This window comes from Mobula birostris, chromosome 5 (assembly GCF_030028105.1).
Source record: "Mobula birostris isolate sMobBir1 chromosome 5, sMobBir1.hap1, whole genome shotgun sequence".
NCBI classification, from domain to species: Eukaryota; Metazoa; Chordata; class Chondrichthyes; order Myliobatiformes; family Myliobatidae; genus Mobula; species Mobula birostris.
This window is the reverse complement of record NC_092374.1, coordinates 207,146,770-207,169,153: the sequence shown is the minus strand read 5'-3', so window position 1 is coordinate 207,169,153 and position 22,384 is coordinate 207,146,770. Positions and strand designations below refer to the sequence as shown.

General features: G+C 44.1%; 1 protein-coding gene across 1 annotated transcript; it reads left to right on the top strand.

Annotated features, from left to right (window-relative positions):
• Window positions 1–491: 491 nt before the first annotated feature.
• LOC140198324 (matrix-remodeling-associated protein 5-like) lies at window positions 492–22,002 on the top strand. The gene is made up of 6 exons (XM_072259416.1): window positions 492–617; window positions 16,461–16,594; window positions 17,880–18,239; window positions 20,357–20,617; window positions 21,124–21,208; window positions 21,622–22,002. Exons 2-6 carry the CDS (start codon window positions 16,534–16,536, stop codon window positions 21,662–21,664), a joined length of 810 nt encoding a protein of 269 aa, XP_072115517.1. The 5' UTR covers window positions 492–617; window positions 16,461–16,533; the 3' UTR covers window positions 21,665–22,002.
• The last annotated feature ends 382 nt before the right edge of the window (window positions 22,003–22,384 follow it).

The following is a 22,384-nucleotide window of genomic DNA, read 5'->3' as shown; positions in this document are numbered from 1 at the left end:
TGAGGGGAAACTTCTTCATTCAGAGGGTCGTGAGAGTATGGAATGAGCTGTCAACACAAGTGATCCATGTGAGCTGCAGGCAGTCCTGCGACGAGTTGGACGCTGACTGGCGACTTTTGCGACGCTGCTGGTGAGAGTCTCTGCCGTTGTGTGGAGAGGGGTGGGGGTGGCTGCGGGGCTGCTACACGGGCAGCAGATTGCTCTCTGTATTGTACTGCCCCGGCTCGCGTATCCGGACAAGTCGGACGCAACATCCATGGTTGACACTGACCGACGGAGACCTCACTGTGCTCTGCCTGACCTGCTGAGTTCCTCCAGCAGTCTGTGTTTACTGCTCCGGGTTTCCAGCCTCTGAAAATTTCTCAGGCATCAGGAGGAAGTAGTGCTAGTTCTTTTTCAGTACAGTACCTTTTTAGGGTAGGGGCGAGACGTTTAAATCGATTGCCTAGCCGGGACGTAATTGGATAATGCGGGTTACACCAGCCGTATTTCTCTGATCATTGGCTGAATTTGAACAAATCACATAACAACGCGGGGATATTCAATTTCAGATCATCACGGAACGCGGGTTGCTGTGAAACAGGATTAGGCCGTGAGCGGAGCGTGTCCGCGGACCGGTGAGTGACCATTATCCCCGACACCCTGCGCACCATCACGGACCCGCAGCCCCGCTGGGAACTCGCTAGCCGCGGTAGTGTAGTGGTTCGCGTAGCGCCGAGAGCCGGGTTCAAGTCCCACCGCGGTCTGTAAGGAGTTAATCGGTTCTGCCCAGGACCGTCCGGGTTTCCTCCGGGGAAAGAGGTCCTGGTTAGAAGATTAATTGCTCACAAGGCTGGAATTGGGTGTCGAGGGCTTCTGGGGCGGATCTCGAAATAATTAGGGTTGGCGGTCAGTCGGAGGAGGATGTCTGAGAGTCGGAGCGGGAGTGCGGAAGAAGCCACTTTTGAATGTTTCAGTTTTTTCCCATCGGCGTTCAGAGAGGCGGGACTGCGCAGGCATGTGACGGCGGGCAGTGAAGCATGGCAGATTTAAAAGGAACAGAGCCTCATACAGCGGGCAGCGGAGTTTGCGGGTTGCGGAGTGAGCCGGGAGCAGAATGAAGGCTTAAGGGCTTCGGCTCAACGGGTTTGGGTGGAAACGGGCGAGGCGAAGAAGGCTTGGTGTTCATTTTCTGTTGTTATTTGAGGAGAGGGGCAGTATGAGTGTGAGGGCAGCTTGTTGTTCTCGGTGCCGGATGTGGGAGGTCCTGGAGTCTCCAAGCCTCCCGGACGTCCACATCTGCGCCAGGTGCATCGAGATGCAGCTCCTAAGGGACCGCGTTAGGGAACTGGAGCCGCAGCTCGATGACCTTCGTCTGGTCAGGGAGAGTGAGGAGTTGATAGAGAGGGGTTACAGGCAGGTGGTCACACCGGGGCCACGGGAGACAGAAAAGTGGGTCACGGTTAGGAAGGTGAAGGGGAACAGTCAGGTAATAGCGAGTACCGCGGTGGCTGTGCCCCTTAACAATAGGTACTCCTGTTTGAGTACTGTTGGGAGGGACACCTTTGTTGAGGAGGACAAAGGGCTTAATTAGGAAGGGGAAAAAAGATTATGAGAGAAAACTGGCAGGGAACATAAAAACTGACTGTAAAAGCTTTTATAGATATGTAAAAAGGAAAAGACTGGTAAAGACAAATGTAGGTCCCCTACAGACAGAAACAGGTGAATTGATTATGGGGAGCAAGGACATGGCAGACCAATTGAATAATTACTTTGGTTCTGTCTTCACTAAGGAGGACATAAATAATCTTCCAGAAATAGTAGGGGACAGAGGGTCCAGTGAGATGGAGGAACTGAGCGAAATACATGTTAGTAGGGAAGTGGTGTTAGGTAAATTGAAGGGATTGAAGGCAGATAAATCCCCAGGGCCAGATGGTCTGCATCCCAGAGTGCTTAAGGAAGTAGCCCAAGAAATAGTGGATGCATTAGTGATAATTTTTCAAAACTCATTAGATTCTGGACTAGTTCCTGAGGATTGGAGGGTGGCTAATGTAACCACACTTTTTAAAAAAGGAGGGAGAGAGAAACCAGGGAATTATAGACTGGTTAGCCTAACGTCGGTGGTGGGGAAACTGCTGGAGTCAGTTATCAAAGATGTGATAATAGCACATTTGGAAAGCGGTGAAATCATCGGACAAAGTCAGCATGGATTTCTGAAAGGAAAATCATGTCTGACGAATCTCATAGAATTTTTTGAGGATGTAACTAGTAGAGTGGATAGGGGAGAACCAGTGGATGTGGTATATTTGGATTTTCAAAAGGCTTTTGACAAGGTCCCACACAGGAGATTAGTGTGCAAACTTAAAGCACACTGTATTGGGGGTAAAGTATTGATGTGGATGGAGAATTGGTTAGCAGACAGGAAGCAAAGAGTGGGAATAAACGGGGCCTTTTCAGAATGGCAGGCAGTGACTAGTGGGGTACCGCAAGGCTCAGTGCTGGGACCCCAGTTGTTTACAATATATATTAATGACTTGGATGAGGGAATTAAATGCAGCATTTCCAAGTTTGCAGATGACACGAAGCTGGGTGGCAGTGTTAGCTGTGAGGAGGATGCTAAGAGGATGCAGAGTGACTTGGATAGGTTGGGTGAGTGGGCAAATTCATGGCAGATGCAATTTAATGTGGATAAATGTGAAGTTATCCACTTTGGTGGCAAAAATAGGAAAACAGATTATTATCTGAATCGTGGCCGATTAGGAAAAGGGGAGGTGAAACGAGACCTGGGTGTCATTATACACCAGTCATTGAAAGTGGGCATGCAGGTACAGCAGGCGGTGAAAAAGGCGAATGGTATGCTGGCATTTATAGTGAGAAGATTCGAGTACAGGAGTAGGGAGGTACTACTGCAGTTGTACAAGGCCTTGGTGAGACCACACCTGGAGTATTGTGTGCAGTTTTGGTCCCCTAATCTGTGGAAAGACATCCTTGCCATAGAGGGAGTACAAAGAAGGTTCACCAGATTGATTCCTGGGATGGCAGGACTTTCATATGATGAAAGACTGGATCGACTAGGCTTATACTCGTTGGAAACGTATAAAATCCTAAAGGGATTGGACAGGCTAGATGCAGGAAGATTGTTCCCGATGTTGGGGAAGTCCAGAACGAGGGGTCACAGTTTGAGGATAAAGGGGAAGCCTTTTAGGACCGAGATTAGGAAAAACTTCTTCACACAGAGAGTGGTGAATCTGTGGAATTCTCTGCCACAGGAAACAGTTGAGGCCAGTTCATTGGCTATACTTAAGAGGGAGTTAGATATGGCCCTTGTGGCTACGGGGATCAGGGGGTATGGAGGGAAGGCTGGGGCGGGGTTCTGAGTTGGATGATCAGCCATGATCATAATAAATGGCGGCGCAGGCTCGAAGGGCCGAATGGCCTACTCCTGCACCTATTTTCTATGTTTCTATGTTTACCCAGGGGAAGCGACAGTGGCCGTGCCTCTGGCACAGAGTCTGGCCCTGTAGCTCAGAAGGGTAGAGAAAGGAAGAGGAGGGCAGTTGTAATAGGGGACTCGATAGTAAGGGAGTCAGATAGGCAATTCTGTGGACGCAGTCCAGAGATCCGGATGGTAGTTTACCTCCCTGGTGCCAGGGTTCGGGATATATCTGATCGTGTCCAGGATATCCTGAAATGGGAGGGTGAGGAGCCAGAGGTCGTGGTACATATAGGTACATAGGTAGGAAAAAGGAAGAGGCCCTGAAAGGAGAACATAGGGAGTCAGGAAGGGAGTTGAGAAAAAGGACTGCAAAGGTAGTAATCTCGGGATTACTGCCTGTGCCACGCGACAGTGAGAGTAGGAATGCGATGAGGTGGAGGATAAATTCGTGGCTGAGGGATTGGGCAGGGGGCAGGGATTCAAGTTTTTGGATCATTGGGACCTCTTTTGGCGCAGGTGTGACCTGTACAAAAAGGACGGGTTACACTCGAATCCCAGGGGGAGCAATATCCCGGCAGGGAGATTAGCGAGGGCTACTGAGGTGACTTTAAACTAGAATGGTTGGCGGGTGGGAATCAAATTAAAGAGATGAGGAGAGAGGAGATCAGTTCACAACAGGGGGATGGGAACCAGTGCAGAGAGACAGAGGGGTGTAAAATGAGGGTAGAAGCAAAAAGTCGTAAAGTGAAAAATAAAAGTGACAGGCCGGCAAATTCAGGGCAAAAATCAAAAAGGGCCACTTTTCAACATTATTGTATAAGGGCTAAGAGAGTTGTAAAAGCAAGCCTGAAGGCTTAGTGTGTCATTGCAAGGAGCATTCATAACTAGGTGGATGAATTAAAAGTGCAGATTGTTATTAATGAATATGATATAGTTGGGATCACAGAAACATGGCTCCAGGGTGACCAAGGATGGGAGCTCAACATTCAGGAATATTCGATATTCAGGAGGGACAGACATGAAAGAAAAGGAGGTGGGGTAGCATTGCTGGTTAGAGAGGAGATTAACGCAATAGAAAAGAAGGACGTTAGCTAGGAGGATTTTGAATCGATATGGGTAGAGCTGCATAACACTAAGGGGCAGAAAACGCTGGTGGGAGTTGTGTACAGGCCACCTAACAGTAGTAGTGAGGTCGGAGATGGTATTAAACAGGAAATTAGAAATGTGCGCAATAAAGGAACAGCAGTTATAATGAGTGACTTCAATCTACATGTAGATTGGGTGAACCAAATTGGTAAAGGTGCTGAGGAAGAGGATTTCTTGGAATGTATGCGGGATGGTTTTTTGAACCAACATGTCAAGGAACCAGCTAGAGAGCAGGCTATTAAGCAATGAGGAAGGGTTATTTAGCAATCTTGTCGTGAGAGGCCTCTTGGGTAAGAGTGACCATAATATGGTGGAATTCTTCACTAAGATGGAGAGTGACATAGTTAATTCAGAAACAAAGGTTCTGAACTTAAAGAAGGGTAACTTTGAAGGTATGAGATGTGAATTAGCTAAGATAGACTGGCAAATGACACTTAAAGGATTGACGGTGGATATGCAATGGCAAGCATTTAAAGGTTGCATGGATGAACTACAACAATTGTTCATCCCAGTTTGGCAAAAGAATAGATCAGGGAAGGTAGTGCACCCATGGCTGACAAGGGAAATTAGGGATAGTATCAATTCCAAAGAAGAAGCATACAAATTAGCCAGAAGAAGTGGCTCACCTGAGGACTGGGAGAAATTCAGAATCCAGCGGAGGAGGACAAAGGGCTTAATAAGGAAGGGAAAAAAGATTATGAGAGTAAACTGGCAAGGAACATAAAAACTGACTGTGAAAGCTTTTATAGATATGTGAAAAGAAAAAGATTGGTTAAGACAAATGTAGGTCCCCTACAGACAGAAACAGGTGAATTGATTATGGGGAGCAAGGACATGGCAGACCAATTGAATAACTACTTTGGTTCTGTCTTCACTTAGGAGGACATAAATAATCTTCCAGAAATAGTAGGGGACAGAGGGTCCAATGAGATGGAGGAACTGAGCGAAATACATGTTAGTAGGGAAGTGGTGTTAGGTAAATTGAAGGGATTGAAGGCAGATAAATCCCCAGGGCCAGATGGTCTGCGTCCCAGAGTGCTTAAGGAAGTAGCCCAAGAAATAGTGGATGCATTAGTGATAATTTTTCAAAACTCTTTAGATTCTAGACAAATTCCTGAGGATTGGAGGGTGGCTAATGTAACCCCGTTTTCTAAAAAAGGAGGGAGAGAGAAACTGGGGAATTATAGACCGGTTAGCCTAACATTGGTGGTGGGGAAAGTGGTAGAATCAGTTATCAAAGATGTGATAACAGCACATTTGGAAAGCAGTGAAATTATCGGACAAATTCAGCATGGATTTTTAAAAAAAGTCTTTTTATTAAATTAGTACACAAGGTAAACCATATAGGCACTAATACACTGTTACAATATAACTTTACAGGAAATATTAATACAGAAAAAATTAGTACAAAGAGTGCAGTTTAAGTATAAAATAACTAGGTAGTATAATAGTATACTAATTTTTATCTATATCAATAAGAAAAGGGAAAAAAAAAGCCAAACCCCCCCCCCAAAAAAAACCACCGTGCAACTAATCTAAAAAGCAAAAGCAAAGCAATGGGCTAACCAGGAATCAAGTAGAGTTAGACAACTTAAAACAATCATGTCCTCAAACCCGACCTCCATTAAAAACAGTTAAAAACCAAGAAGGGAATGTAAATATGAACCAAGAGAGAGAAAAAAAATTACATTAAATGAAAATGTTGAATAAAAGATCTCCAGGTCTGTTCAAATTTAGCTGAAGAATCATAAAGGTTACTTCTAATTTTCTCCAAATTTAAGCATAGTATCATCTGGGAAAACCAAAAGAACGTAGTTGGAACATTAGTCTCTTTCCAATGTTGTAAAATACATCTTTTCGCCATTAAAGTAAGAAATGCAATCATTCTACGGGCTGAGGGAGAAAGATTATTGAAAATTTTAGGTAATCCAAAGATAGCAGTAATAGGATGGGGAGAGATATCTATATTCAACACCTTTGAGATAATATTAAAAATGTCTCTCCAAAAAGTTTCGAGAGTAGGGCGAGACCAAAACATATGAGTTAAAGAGGCTATCTCCTCATGACATCTGTCACAAAGAGGATTAATATGAGAATAAAAACGAGCTAATTTATCTTTGGACTTATGTGCTCTATGGACAACTTTAAATTGAATTAGGGAATGTTTAGCACAGATAGAGGAAGTATTGACTAATTGTAAAATATGCACCCAGTCATCCGCTGAGATAATAAAACCCAATTCCTGTTCCCAATCTGACCTAATCTTATCAAATGGAGCTTTCCTAAGTTTCATAATAATATTATAAATCATAGCGGTTGCACCTTTCTGACATGGATTAAGGTTAATTATAGTATCTAAAATTTATGTAGGAGGTAGCGTTGGAAAGGAAGAAAGCATAGTACTTAGAAAATTTCTAACTTGGAGATATCTAAAAAAATGTATTCTCGGTAAGTTATATTTATTAGATAATTGTTCAAAGGACATAAGGGAGCCATCTAAAAATAAATACAAAAACCGTGAAATGCCCTTAGTCTTCCAAATTTGAAAAGCACGATCCGTAGAAGAAGGAGGAAAGAATACGTTACCTAAAATAGGAATCGCAAACAAAGGTATGTTTAACTATCGGGTTACAGACCTGTTTGAGGCGTTTCAAATCAAAAGGAAGAGAAGAACCTAAAATGGAGCCAAGTGCATAACCTTGAGCAGATTGTAATTCCAATACTATCCATTCAGGAATGGATAGTGTATCTTGGTCAAGTAACCAAAATTTCATGTGTCGAATATTAATTGCCCAATAATAGAATCTAAAGTCAGGTAATGCCAAACCTCCATCTCTCTTAGCTTTCTGTAAGTGTATTTTACCCAATCTCGGGTTTTTATTTTGCCAAATAAATGAAGACATTTTAGAGTCAACTTTGTCAAAAAAGGATTTTGGAACAAAAATCGGTAATGCCTGAAATACATATAAAAAATTTTGGCAGAATAAACATTTTAACTGCATTAATACGACCAATCAAAGTTAAATATAATGGAGACCATTTAAATGAAAGTTGAGTAATATGATCAATTAAAGGTAGGAAATTAGTCTTAAATAAGTCTTTGTTTACAGGTGATTTTAATCCCAAGATATGAAAAATGATTGTTAATCAATTTAAATGGAAGGTTATGATACAAGGGAAGTTGCTTACTAATCGGGAAAAGTTCACTCTTGCTGAGATTTAACTTGTAACCGGAAAAAAGACTGAATTGTGCTAATAGATCTAAAGCAGCAGGGAGAGATTTTTGAGGATTAGAAATATATAAAAGTAAGTCATCAGCATAGAGTGATATTTTATGGGACTTTAGGCCCCGAGTTATCCCAATAATATTTGGAGATTGTTGAATAGCAATTGCAAGAGGTTCTAATGCAATATCAAATAATAAAGGACTAAGAGGACAGCCTTGTCTAGTACCTCGAGAAAGACGGAAAAAAGGTGAACTTAAAGAGTTAGTACGAACTGAGGCCATAGGAGAATGATATAACAATTTGATCCAGGATATAAATTTTGAGCTGAAATTAAACATTTCAAGCACCTTAAATAAGTAAGGCCATTCGACTCTATCAAAGGCTTTTTCAGCATTTAAGGAAATGACGCACTCAGGATCATTTTGTGAGGGAGTATAAACAATATTTAACAGTGTGCGAATATTATAAAAAGAGTAATGACCTTTAATAAAACCCGTTTGGTGTTCCGAAATAATATGAGGAAGTGCTTTTTCTAATCTGTTTGCTAATAATTTAGAAAAAATTTTAGAGTCAACATTTAATAAAGATATTAGTCTATAAGATGCACATTGAGCAGGATCTTTATCCTTCTTTAATATTAAAGAAATCAACGCTCTATGGAAGGATTTGGGAAGTTTACCGAGTTTTAATGAAGCCTCCAGAACCGTAAATAACCAAGGGATTAATAAAGGTGCAAAAAATCTGTAAAATTTCACCGTAAACCTGTCAGGGCCAGGGGCTTTCCCCAGGTTCATAGAAAAAATAACATTCTTAATCTCATCAGTGGTAATGGAAGTGTCTAGCGTAGAAGATACATCCTGTGAAATCTTAGGGAAATTTAGGTTATCTAAAAAGTCATACATATATTTAGAGTCTGGTGGAGACTCTGATTGATATAAGGAAGAATAAAAATCAAAAAAGGATAGATTAATCCCAGCATGATCAAGTATCAGTTGATCATTTTGATTATAAATCTGATTAATTTGAAATTTATTATAATTAGTCTTCAACTGATTAGACAACAGTTTACCAGCTTTGTCACTATGTACATAAATTTCACTTCTTGTTTTCATTAATTGATTTCCAATCGAGGATGAAAGTAATAAACTGTGTTCCATTTGAAGTTCAGTTCTTTGTTTATACAACTTCTCAGAGGGAGCAGTAGCATATTCCTTATCAATTTCCTTAGTCTTGTCCACAATTACCAGCTCCTCCTGCTTCAGCTTCTTCCTCAAAGCGGCAGAGTACGAGATGATCTGACCACGAATATAAGCTTTAGAAGTATCCCAAAGGATGTTCATGGAAATATCTTCTGTATAGTTAATTGTAAAAAAGAGATCAATCTGTTCATTCATGAAGTTAACAAAATCCGAGTCCTGAAGCAACAACGAATTAAAACGCCATTGTCTATTATTTGGTGTATTAGCCTGAATTTTGATAGAAAGCTTAAGTGGAGCATGGTCCAAAATGGTTAAAGAGTCATATTCACATTTAACCACTGAAGAAATAAGACGAGAGTCAATAAAAAAAAATCAATTCTTGAATAGGAATGGTGAACATGTGGAAAAAAAAGAAAAATCTTTTTCCTGAGGATGCAGAAAACGCCAAATGTCCATCGACCCGGAATCAGAGAGGAATGAGTTAATCAAAGTTGCAGATTTATTGGGTAAGGTCCGTAAAGGAGCCAAACGGTCCAAAGCTGGGGATAAACAAGTATTAAGATCCCCGCCCTAGATTAGTGAAAACTCATTCAAATTCTGGAACAGATTAAATAATGATTTATAAAATTCCAGACAGTCCATGTTGGGAGCATAAATATTAACCAAAACTAACTTTTTATTAAAGAGTAGGCCACTAACCAATAAAAATCTACCATTCGGATCGAAAATAATATCGTGTTGTACAAAAGTAACTGAGGGGTCTATAAAAATAGAGACACCTTGAATCTTAGCGTTAGAATTCGAACGGAAGTGTTGACCCTTCCAGAATTTAAAAAAAACGTAGTCTGTCCCCCCTCCGCATGTGGGTCTCTTGTAAGAATAAAACATAAGCATTAAGTCTCTGGAATACATTAAAAACTTTTTTCCTTTTAATTGGATGATTAAGACCGTTAGTATTCCAAGAGAGAAAATTAATAGTAGGCTCCATAAACCCTAAAGTCAACCCGCAGAAAAAAGGATTGACAATAGGTTCGACCACGAACCTGGAAAGGGAACAGAACAAACAAGAGATAACAGGAAGGAGGACGCGACCAATGCTTCGGTAATGTAAATAGCCCAAAAAGAAAAAAACTAAAAAGTGAAGCCCCACCCCCACCCCCAGTGACCCCAAAGCTAACTCTAAAACAGACCAGCCAGAAAGAAGTAAGCACTAAAACTACCCCCATGACTTCCGATATACGCTCACTAAAAAAAAGTGTATAGATAGAAAGATCAGCTCAAGTTATAAAACATTAGAGGAATGAGAAAAAAAGTACCCCGATTAAGACACACGATGTAATACAAAGGAAAAGCCATTAAATATAAAGAAAACCGTTAACGAACAACAGACCCTATAATTAAACAAACAAAAGCAAACAATAAATAACATAGACTAGTTAGGAAAAACTACAAAAAGTACATTTGAAAACTACAAAGTTTAAGGCCTCGAAGGAAACACTTAAAATGACGCAGAGGTAAAAGCCACCCATAATCCCCAGGGAAAAAGAAGGGAATGACGCAGTTGAAAAAATGTTTGGCAACCGTGTTAATTAAACCGAAAGTAAACTTTTCCGCCATAGAAACCATAGAAACTACAGCACAGAACCAGGCCTTTTGGCCGTTCTTGGCTGTGCCGAACCATTTTCTGTCTAGTCCCACTGACCTGCACACGGACCATATCCCTCCATACACCTCCCATCCATGTATCTGCCCAATTTATTCTTAACTGTTAAAAAAGAACCCGCATTTACCACCTCGTCTGGCAGCTCATTCCATACTCCCACCACTCTGTGTGAAGAAGCCCCCCCTAATGTTCCCTTTAAACTTTTCCCTCCTCACCCTTAACCCATGTCCTCTGGTTTTTTTCTCCCCTTGCCTCAGTGGAAAAAGCCTGCTTGCATTCACTCTATTTATACCCATCATAACTTTATATACCTCTATCAAATCTCCCCTCATTCTTCTACACTCCAGGGAATAAAGTCCTAACCTATTCAACCTTTCTCTGTAACTGAGTTTCTCAAGTCCCGGCAACATCCTTGTAAACCTTCTCTGCACTCTTTCAACCTTATTTATATCCTTCCTGTAATTTGGTGACCAAAACTGAACACAATACTCCAGATTCAGCCTCACCAATGCCTTATACAACCTCATCATAACATTCCAGCTCTTATACTCAATACTTTGATTAATAAAGGCCAATGTACCAAAAGCTCTCTTTACGACCCTATCTACCTGTGATGCCACTTTTAGGGAATTTTGTATCTGTTTTCCCAGATCCCTCTGTTCTACTGCACTCCTCAGTGCCTTACCATTAACCCTGTATGTTCTACCTTGGTTTGTCCTTCCAACGTGCAATACCTCACACTTCTCTGTATTAAACTGCATCTGCCATTTTTCAGCCCATTTTTCCAGCTGGTCCAAATCCCTCTGCAGGCTCTGAAAACCTTCCTCACTGTCTACTACACCTCCAATCTTTGTATCATCAGCAAATTTGCTGATCCAATTTACCACATTATCATCCAGATCATTGATACAGATGACAAATAACAATGGACCCAGCACTGATCCCTGTGGCACACCACTAGTCACAGGCCTCCACTCAGAGAAACAATTCTCTACCACCACTCTCTGGCTTCTTCCATGGAGCCAATGCCTAATCCAATTTACCACCTCTCCATGTATACCTAGCGACTGAATTTTCCTAATTAACCTCCCATGCGGGACCTTCTCAAAGGCCTTACTGAAATCCATGTAGACAATATCCACTGCCTTCCCTTCATCCACTTTCCTGGTAACCTCCTCGAAAAACTCCAACAGATTGGTCAAACATGACCTACCACGCACAAAGCCATGTTGACTCTCCCTAATAAGTCCCTGTCTATCCAAATGCTTGTAGATTCTGTCTCTTAGTACTCCCTCCAATAACTTACCTACTACCGACGTTAAACTCACCGGCCTATAATTTCCCGGATTAATTTTTGATCCTTTTTTAAACAACGGAACAACATGAGCCACTCTCCAATCCTTCGGCACCTCACCCGATGACAGCGACGTTTTAAATATTTCTGCCAGGGCCCCCGCAATTTCAACACTAGTCTCCTTCAAGGTCCGAGGGAACACTCTGTCAGGTCCCGGGGATTTATCCACTTTAATTTTCCTCAAGACAGCAAGCACTTCCTCCTTTTCAATCTGTACAGTTTCCATGATCTCACTGCTTGATTCCCTCAATTCCATAGATTTCATGCCAGTTTCCTTAGTAAATACAGACGCAAAAAACCTATTTAAGATCTCTCCCATTTCCTTTGGTTCCGCACATAGCCGACCACTCTGATCTTCAAGAGGACCAATTCTATCCCTTACAATCCTTTTGCTCTTAATGTACCTGTAAAAGCTCTTTGAATTATCCTTCACTTTGACTGCCAAGGCAACCTTATGTCTTCTTTTAGCCCTCCTGATTACTTTCTTAAGTATTTTCTTGCACTTCTTATACTCCTCAAGCATCTGATTTACTCTCTGTTTCCTATACATTTCATACAACTCCCTCTTCTTCTTTATCAGAGTTGCAATATCCCTTGAGAACCAAGGTTCCTTATCCCTATTCAATTTGCCTTTAATCCTGAGAGGAACATACAAACTCTGCACTCTCAGAATTTCCCCTTTGAAGGCTTCCCACCTACCAATCACATCTTTGCCAGAGAACAACCTGTCCCAATCCACACTTTTTAGATCCTTTCTCATTTCTTCAAATTTGGCCTTCTCCCAGTTCAGAACCTCAATCCTAGGACCAGATCTATCCTTGTCCATGATCAAATTGAAACTAATGGTGTTATGATCACTGGAACCAAAGTGCTCCCCTACACAGACTTCCGTCACTTGTCCTAACTCGTTTCCTAACAGGAGATCCAATATTGCATCCCCTCTAGTTGGTCCCTCTATAGATTGATTCAGAAAACTTTCCTGAAAACATTTTACGAAATCTAAACCATCTAGACCCCTAACAGTATGGGAGTCCCAATCAATGTATGGAAAATTAAAATCCCCTACCACCACAACTTTATGTTTCCTGAAGTTGCCTGCTATCTCTCTGCAGATTTGCTCTTCCAAGTCTCGTTGACTATTGGGTGGTCTGTAATACAATCTCACTAATGTGGCCATACCTTTCCTGTTTCTCAGCTCCACCCATAAGGACTCAGTAGACAAGCCCTCTAATCTGTCCTGCCTGAGCACTGCTGTAATATTTTCCCTAACAAGCAATGCTACTCCCCCACCTTGCATTCCTCTGCCTCAATCACATCTGAAGAATCGGAACCCTGGAATATTAAGCTGCCAGCCCTGCCCCTCCTGTAGCCAAGTTTCACTAATTGCTATAACGTCATAATTCCACGTGTCAATCCACGCCCTCAACTCGTCCACCTTCCCCGCAATACTCCTAGCATTGAAATATATACACCTCAGAAGATTTTTACCACCAGTCACAACCTTTCTATCAGCGGATTTGCTTGAACTCTTAACATCATTTATTTTCACCCCAGCCGCACTGTCAGCTCTGGCACTCTGGTTCCCATCCCCCTCCAAATCTAGTTTAAAGCCTCCCCAATAGCACTAACAAACCTCCCTTAAAGGATATTGGTCCCCCTGTAGTTCAAGTGTAACCCGTCTCTCTTGTACAGGTCCCACCTGCCCCAGAAGAGGTCCCAATGGTCCTGAAATCTGAAACCCTGCCCCCTACACCAGTTCCTCAACCACTTGTTCCTCCTCCAGAGCATCCTATTCCTACCCTCACCCTGCCGTCGTATAAAGCGAAAAAAATATTAAACCCAACAGATTAACAGCTTCCGGTCAACCGGAGAAAATTAAAAATTGCGATTAAGATGTTGAAGGTGAAAATTGATCCAGGTAACTCTGGGCATCCGATGGAGAATCGAAAAAACGGGAAGTTCCCTCAGGCGTGCGAATCCTTAAGCGCGCGGAGTACAGCAACACCGGTTTTAAATCCATCTTGTAGAGCTCCGACATCACAGATCTATAACGGACACACCGATCCCGAATCTGTTTACTGAAGTCCTCGATAATTCGAAAACGAAGGTCCAAAAAATCAATGTAACCTTTAGGTCGGGCGAATCGAAGCAATTTCTTCTTATCTTGAAAGTAATGAAATCGCAAAATAACATGCCGACGTTTATCAGACTTAGACGAATATAATGGGAGTCTGTGAGCCCGATCCAATAGTGGTGGTTGGTCAGGAAATAAGGTAGGAAATGCATCTTTTAAAAGTTGAGAAAAAAACTTCATAGGGTTGTCAGACTCAGCAGCTTCACAAATCCCAATAATGCGAATATTCTGCCGTCGCATTCTGCATTCCAAGTCGGAGTTTTTAAAAGTCAGAAAGTCCAGTTTTTCCTTCATTACAGTAATTGTTTCTTCAATTTCCTCCATCTTGCGTTCATTTTGTTGCATGGATTTTTGAAGATCGGATGTAGCCGTCTGATTTTCCGTAATAGATGTCTGCAATTTATCGAGTGCATCGGCAAATTTCTGGAAATTAGTTGAAAATTCCACACCAATCAGCTCCGTTATAGTAGTCGATATTTCTGTTTGAATTAGATCCGATATAGCTTTCAAAGTTAACGGTGGTTCAGTCGGAGGAGGATCAGTACCGCAGGTTTGCCGTCTTTCCCGTTTTAGACATACCAGACCTTAGAAACATCCGAATATCAAAAAAACACAATTTGTTGCAAAGTATTATAAAAAAAACCGGTGCCTTAATGGTTAGCTTAAATGTAGCTGAACATAGGAAAAACAGAGGTAATGGAGCGCGTCAAAAGCACGACTTCACTCCATGAGCTCTACCGGAAGTCTTCCAGCATGGATTTGTGAAAGGAAAATCATGTCTGACGAATCTCGTCGAATTTTTTGAGGATGTAACTAGTAGAGTGGATAGGGGAGAACCAGTGGATGTGGTATATTTGGATTTTCAGAAGGCTTTTGACAAGGTCCCACACAGGAGATTAGTGTGCAAACTTAAAGCACACGGTATTGGGGGTAAGGTATTGGTGTGGATAGAGAATTGGTTAGCAGACAGGAAGCAAAGAGTGGGAATAAACGGGACCTTTTCAGAATGGCAGGCAGTGACTAGTGGGGTACCGCAAGGCTCAGTGCTGGGACCCCAGTTGTTTACAATATATATTAATAACTTGCATGAGGGAATTAAATGCAGCATCTCCAAGTTTGCGGATGACACAAAGCTGGGCGGCAGTGTTAGCTGTGAGGAGGATGCTAAGAGGATGCAGGGTGACTTGGATAGGTTAGGTGAGTGGGCAAATTCATGGCAGATGCAATTTAATGTGGATAAATGTGAAGTTATCCACTTTGGTGGCAAAAACAGGAAAACAGATTATTATCTGAATGGTGGCCGATTAGGAAAAGGGGAGGTGAAACGAGACCTGGGTGTCATTATACACCAGTCATTGAAAGTGGGCATGCAGGTACAGCAGGCGGTGAAAAAGGCGAATGGTATGCTGGCATTCATAGCAAGAGGATTCGAGTACAGGAGCAGGGAGGTACTACTGCAGTTGTGCAAGGCCTTGGTGAGACCACACCTGGAGTATTGTGTGCAGTTTTGGTCCCCTAATCTGAGGAAAGACATTCTTGCCATAGAGGGAGTACAAAGAAGGTTCACCAGATTGATTCCTGGGATGGCTGGACTTTCATATGATGAAAGACTGGATGAACTAGGCTTATACTCGTTGGAATTTAGAAGATTGAGGGGGGATCTGATTGAAGCGTATAAGATCCTAAAGGGATTGGACAGGTTAGATGCAGGAAGATTGTTCCCGATGTTGGGGAAGTCCAGAACGAGGGGTTACAGTTTGAGGATGAAGGGGAAGCCTTTTAGGACCGAGATTAGGAAAAACTTCTTCACACAGAGGGTGATGAATCTGTGGAATTCTCTGTCACAGGAAACAGTTGAGGCCAGTTCATTGACTATATTTAAGAGGGAGTTAGATATGGCCCTTGAGGCTAAAGGGATCAGGGGGTATGGAGGGAAGGCTGGGGCGGGGTTCTGAGTTGGATGATCAGCCATGATCATAGTGAATGGCGGTGCAGGCTCGAAGGGCCGAATGGCCTACTCCTGCACCTATTTTCTATGTTTCTTTGCCAGTGTCAAATGTCAAATAGGAGGGGGCGCGGGATAAAGATGACGGGGAGTGGGGAGGGGGGCGTTGAGGGCAAGTTGTTTTACACAGTGATGGATGCCTGGAATGGGCTCTGGGCTGGGGTGGAAGCAGATATGATTGTGGTGTGTCAGGGGCATTTACACAGACACTCACACATTAAGGGAACGGAGTGAGTTGAATTCTGTACATTTGGGCGGGGTTGGCTGAAACTGCATGGTGACTGTGTCCTGTCCTACTGTCCTGTCCTACTTCCCAGGTTCTTCCAGCCCTGGAATTGGGAATGCTGTACAGTCGGAATTCTGCCTACTAGAGCGAGCTCAGAGACTAGGATGCCCGTGAGGATGCCACACTCCGATGGGAAGGCAGAGATGCTCCTGTGGATACTGGCAGGTACTGGGAGATCCCACTCCGGAGAAGGGGCCGAGATGTGGGTTCATTCTGAAACACTGTAGGCTTGATGTCATATGGTGTCAACTCTCCAAATTCCTCTGACCTGGGCCAGTCTTTCAAGTTGTCTGCAGATGCAGCTGATCTTTGAAGATCCTTCCTCTTCCAGGGATGAGTTCTTTGGAGCTTCTGTTGCTAGCCACACCACACCCAACCCCCATCCTTTCATAGCCGAGCTGAGACAGACTATGGTGGAGATTTGTATGTCTTTTATGACACAACAAATCCTCTCAAACTTCCAATGAAGTAGAGATGTTGATGTGTCTTCTTCATGATTGCATCAATATCTTGGTCCCAGGATAGAAATTCCGAGATGTTGACACCCAGAAACTTGAAACTGCTCACTCTTTCCAATGCCTCCACCTCCCTGTCAGGCTGTGTGCTCCAATTCCAACCACCCTCTGCTTGAGCCCCCTTGAACTTGCCCCAGTGTGTGCCCTTTGGTTAAAGACCGCTCGGTTGAGTGGTGTTGCAACAGCAATGTCAGTCAGACCAAGGAACTGAATGTGGACTTCAGGAAGGGCATCAAACACCAGTCCTCATCAGGGAGTTAACTGTGGAAAGGGTGAACACTTTCGAGGTTCTGGGTGCCAACATCTCTGAAGCTCTCTCCTGGGCCCAACATACTGATGCAATCATGAATTGTCGTATCAGTTACAAATATTGACCATCTGGTAAAATGTCTGTCTTTGAATTCCGGCATTGCCAGAACAATTGCCATTTCACAGTACACGTGTTAAAAGTGAATTGAAACTGCAAGCTGGCAACAGATGATACTTTGAAGTTGGTAAAGCAATTGTCCCTTAGTTATTCAATGTGTTTCACATCTTTCTGTTATTTCTATCTTATCTGTCTCCAGCAACCCCTATGTATAAAGGGAACCAAAATTTTTCAAAGACCTTTCCTGAAAAAAAGGTTTTTCTCCAGACTCACCATCTCCAGGTAGATTACACATTGTCATGATCAACCTTGCCTGTCTCTTCTACAGGAAGCAAGGGTGGCTCCACATTCTGACTTCAAAGGTCTGTGTGGACCACAACTGCCCCAGGCTAATCTTGACTGGACATTGTCTTTATCCCGTCTTACCTCAATTTCCAAACCAGTGGCTATACTTCATTAGGAGTTTTTCAGAAGATTTGGTGACACCAAAGTCCATCCAATTTCTACAGAAGTAGTCTGCTCCCTGTAACGGGTGTGAGGATGATAACTTCTCCATGTTTTATTCCAGTCCTTCCCACTGTGGTCCAGTGCAGAGCGGCCGTGGCCTCCCCGGACTCAATCACCACCGTCCCTGTTGGTGGATCCGTCCACTTCCCCATCCTCCATGGCAGCGAGGACAAGTACGAGGTGACTCTGGGGAAAACGTCCCCGAACCCGCTGAAGATCTTGGCCTGGATGTCAGACCGACCGGAGAGTCCGTACGTGATCCGGCCGTCCTACAGGAACCGGATTCACTTCCGGAGAGATGGTGTTATCGAGGTGCAAAGCATCAAGACGAGTGACCAGGGGACGTACGAGGTGCAGACAAACTACTTTGGGAGGGAGCTGAGAAACCGTGACCGTGACCAGTTTGAGATCCATGTTGTCGGTGAGTAGTAGTTTTAGAAAGCACGAGAGCACAGAAACAGGCCATTCAGCCCATTCAGTCCATACTGGATTATGAAAGTATCCTAGACTGCCACAGCATAGAAGCAGATATTCGGTCCATGTAGTCTGTCGAACAGTATTCTCCCAAGTTCCATTGACCCATATCTAGACCATAGCCCTCCTTACCCCTCCCATCCATGTACCATCCAAAATTTCTCTTAAATATGGAAATCAAACCCATATCGAAGGTCTAAAGCCCTAAACTATTCAACCTCTCCCTACACCTCAGGTGCTCATGTCCTGGCAATGTCCATGTTTTAGGGTCAGTACCCACAGTTCCCACCTGTTTGACCCCACCATGAGACTTTCTGATCTCCAGAACCCAGACACCACCCAGGTGACCCTGTCACTGCCTGGACCTTCCCTCCTCTCACTGTGACCAGCAGCAGGCTGTATCTCTCAGCTCTCAGATCTCTGACTCTGGATCCTTGAAATCTTGTGTGAAGTTCCTGATTCTTTTCCCTGGGGGAGAAGGACTGACCTCATTCTAAGCCCCTCCTGATTTTATCTACCTCTATAAGGTTACTCCTCCAAGAGGAGCACAGCTTTGTTGTTGTCTGGAGCTTGTGTGCCTCCGTGACCCGGAGAGCTGGAGTCTGGGTTTCCATGCCAAACAAGTCAAAGGGTAGAGGTCAGACTAAAGCTGCACCACCGGTCCTCCAGGTTCAGGGGTCCAGCTCAGGGCTACCAACCCCACTCGCCAAATAAAACTGTTACGGAAACAGCAATGCAGAATCCTTCCACATCTGAGTGACAGAGATGGAGGACCTTCATTGCTGCCCTGAACACCAGCAGGTGTAACGGGAAGTAAATCAGTATAAAGTCACACCGTAATCCAGGGAATAACATCCGAGCCTGCCTATCCTCACCCTATAAGCCTGTTCCCTGTCCAGGCAGGTCTTGGCCTGGACTGTCGACTCCATGGATGCTGCCTGACCTACTGAGTTCTCCTCCAGCATTTTGTGTGTGTGTTCGTGTTGCTCACATCCTTGTCAATCTCCCCTGCACTTTTTCCACACCTACCCTGCAACAGGGTAACCACACCACCAAGTGTGGCCTCACCGACATCTTGTACAACTGTGACGTGATGGCCCTCATCCCTGTAATCAATACCCTGACTCTTATGGGCCAGCACGCTGAACGTCTCCTTCACCACCCTGTCTACCTGTGGAGCCACTTTCAGCGAACCATGTTCTTATCCTCCTGGGACGTGCACAATCCCCACAGCCCTGTAGTGTCCCTACCTCTTGGTTCTGGAGATTCGAGGGTTCTCTGTGTGGAGTTTGCACGTGTGAGCTCCCACCGCCCCATCCCCACTTGCAATTGTTGGCCCAGTTTCCTCCCCTCAACGCCATGAAGAGGAGGGAGAGACAGAGTCCCTCTGTTGATCGGGGTCGACCAGCTGTCTATGAATACACCAGCCACACCATTACAATACGGAGACCAAGCTGTCGTCCATGCAGCAGGCTCCCTCTCACCATCAGCTGATGAATCCAAAGGCATGGCAGAGACGGAAACAGTCTGACACCCGTGGCGTCGCTGGAGTTGCCGGTCAGTGTTGAACTGAAGATACAATCCGGTTCCGGATTTCTCCTTGGGATTTACTCCTGAAGCCTTTCCCATGAGCGGGTTTGAGATCAGAGTTCTCCTTCTCCAATGTGAGCTGCCATTCACAGCTGAGGAGCCCCATCCGCCCGAAGCAACCTGCTTGAAGGTGACAGTAACTGGTCTTTGGCTCTTCTGTGAGCAGAAATGATCCTGCTGGGTTTAATCGCTGAGCTGTACATGAGAGTCAGGAGCTGGACTTGGTTGTCAGAGGCTATTTGAGACACGCCATTGGGAGCATTTAATAAATTGTGGAGTTTGTATCCTCACTACCTGCTCTCCCGGCTGTAACAATGTTAAGGAACCTCGACCAGCACCTGACTGAATCTTTCCCCAGTGTGTGGGTGACGGGTAAAATCTGTGGGGGTGGAGTGGATTTGGTTGTGGGGGGTTTGTTGAGGGGAATGTTTTCAAGGATTTAATGTTAATTCATTATGAAATCTCTCCTGGCAGAGCCGGTGTCTGAGCCAAGAGTGGAGATCAGCAGGAATGCCTCCCACGTCACGCTGAACTGCACGGCTCTCGGAAGCGGACCGATCACCTATCGGTGGGAAAGGCAGACAGACGCTGCCGTTGGGAACGACACCTTCCATGGAGCCCTGCTGGTCCTGCAGAACGATGGGCTGAGTGGCCACACCTACAACTGCATTGCTGAAGATTGCTGCAGTCGGCAGATCAGCCTCCCAGTCTCTGCAGACTTCAACCCAGCCAGCAGTGAGTGGGACACAGTGGATGTGTTTCCAATACTGGGGGAGGCTCAGGATATGGGGGTGTTCATTTAGGACAGAGATGAGGAATTTCTTTAGCCAGAGGATGGTGAATCTGTGGAATTCATTGGAGGCCAAGTCATTGGGTGCATTTAAAGTGGAGGTTATCAGTTCTTGGTTATTCAGGGTGTCAAAGGTTACAGTGAGAAGGCAGGAGAATGGGATTGAGAGGGGTGATGAATGAGCCACAGTAGAATGGCAGAGCAGACCTGATGGGCTGAATGGCCTACTTTTGTTCCTGTGTTCTAGTCATATCATCTCCTAGAGTAGGGTGTGAAGTGGGGACTGCTTGGAATCGAGAACGTGCCCCAGGACCCGACTGGACAGGGGCTGGACTGAGAGAGGGGAGGAGGGAGTTCCAGTTTCCAGACACAAAGGTTCTGGTTGTGGGTTTCTGACCATGGAATGGATCAGTGAACTGAGGTTTAATGCTGTCTGTCTTTCTGTCCCCAGAGTCCAGAAATTATTTGGCCAGTGTCCTCAGCTTTACAGTCGTTGTGGTGTTGATCTTGGGTCTGTATCTGCTCAGGAAATCTCAGTGAGTATCCTCTTCACTGTCATCCCACTCTCCGTCTAGCTCCCTTTCATCCATCCCACCCCTGGTGTGAGGTGAGCCCGATGTTGGGACAACACACACACACAATGCTGGAGGATTCAGTGGGTCACGGAGCACCTACAAGGGGAATAAACAGGCCCAATATATCTAATTATTATTATCTTTATCTTTGTTATACCTAATTATTATCTTTCTACTTCATTATTACTAATAATTGATACACTCATCCCTCGATATATCTAAGTACCTCCTGCACCACACCAGTCCCATGTCCACAGGTAAACCAGGTGTATTTCAGGGACTGAGAATGGATGCCCCGTCCCTGGTGCTCGGGAGGGAGTAACTACCCCACCTCGTCATTGGCTGGGAAGTGATGTGTGACATTTTCTTCACAGGTCAAGCCCACCCAGAAATCAAGGACCAAGAGAGTTCCAATGAGGGTGAGCGTTCAGACTGGGAATCTCGTGGCTCCTCTGACCCAGTGTGAACTGGAACTGGGACAGTGCTGAACATGTCCCTCCCTTCAGCTGCTGTCTCTACCGTGACCCCCACCCACTCAGCCCCTGATCACAGGACGTCTGCACCTCACACTGTGTGGGAGATGTTACTGAGATGCTGGGCTCCCCAGTCTGGGGCAATTCCTGACTGTAGCAACTACTGGGGAACTGATTGAAATGGTGCCGTGTAGATAATTCTGTTGTGAATTTAATATTTCTGTAATATTTGTGTAAATATTTTGATAGATTATTCTTGATTTGTACATGTTTAATGATTCTACATGTCAATCTACTCTTTGTATGAATGTATATATTTTCTGTACATTGTTGATTAAATACATTGTTTGTTGAAATAAATCTTTCCTGCCTCTCTGTAAAAATAAGTGAATATGTTTAAAAAAAAAAGACATCCTATTGCTACCAAATGACATGTGTGTACCTCACTTAAAGTGATCACAAAGTTAGACTCACGTTTTGGACCCCATTGTCGTCCTTTGAAATAATTTAATGTTTTGCAGCTTCAATGCATAACCTTGGCAATGAGGTGTTTTTCGAATGAACCCGCGATGGCTCTTGAGCTGAAGGCCAGTGAGACATTCGTACTAAACTGCAGTGACAAAGGCAAGTTCAAAATGCAGTCCGGGATGTGTCGAGGCTGTCG

Excerpts from the sequence above, each read along its gene's own strand:
- LOC140198324 (XM_072259416.1), top strand. The coding sequence starts at position 16,534 with ATGCCCGTGAGGATGCCACACTCCGATGGGAAGGCAGAGATGCTCCTG. Across the intron at positions 16,595-17,879 it reads GCTCCTGTGGATACTGGCAG|TCCTTCCCACTGTGGTCCAG; the intron begins GTACTGGGAGAT and ends GTTTTATTCCAG. Across the intron at positions 20,618-21,123 it reads AGACTTCAACCCAGCCAGCA|AGTCCAGAAATTATTTGGCC; the intron begins GTGAGTGGGACA and ends TTCTGTCCCCAG.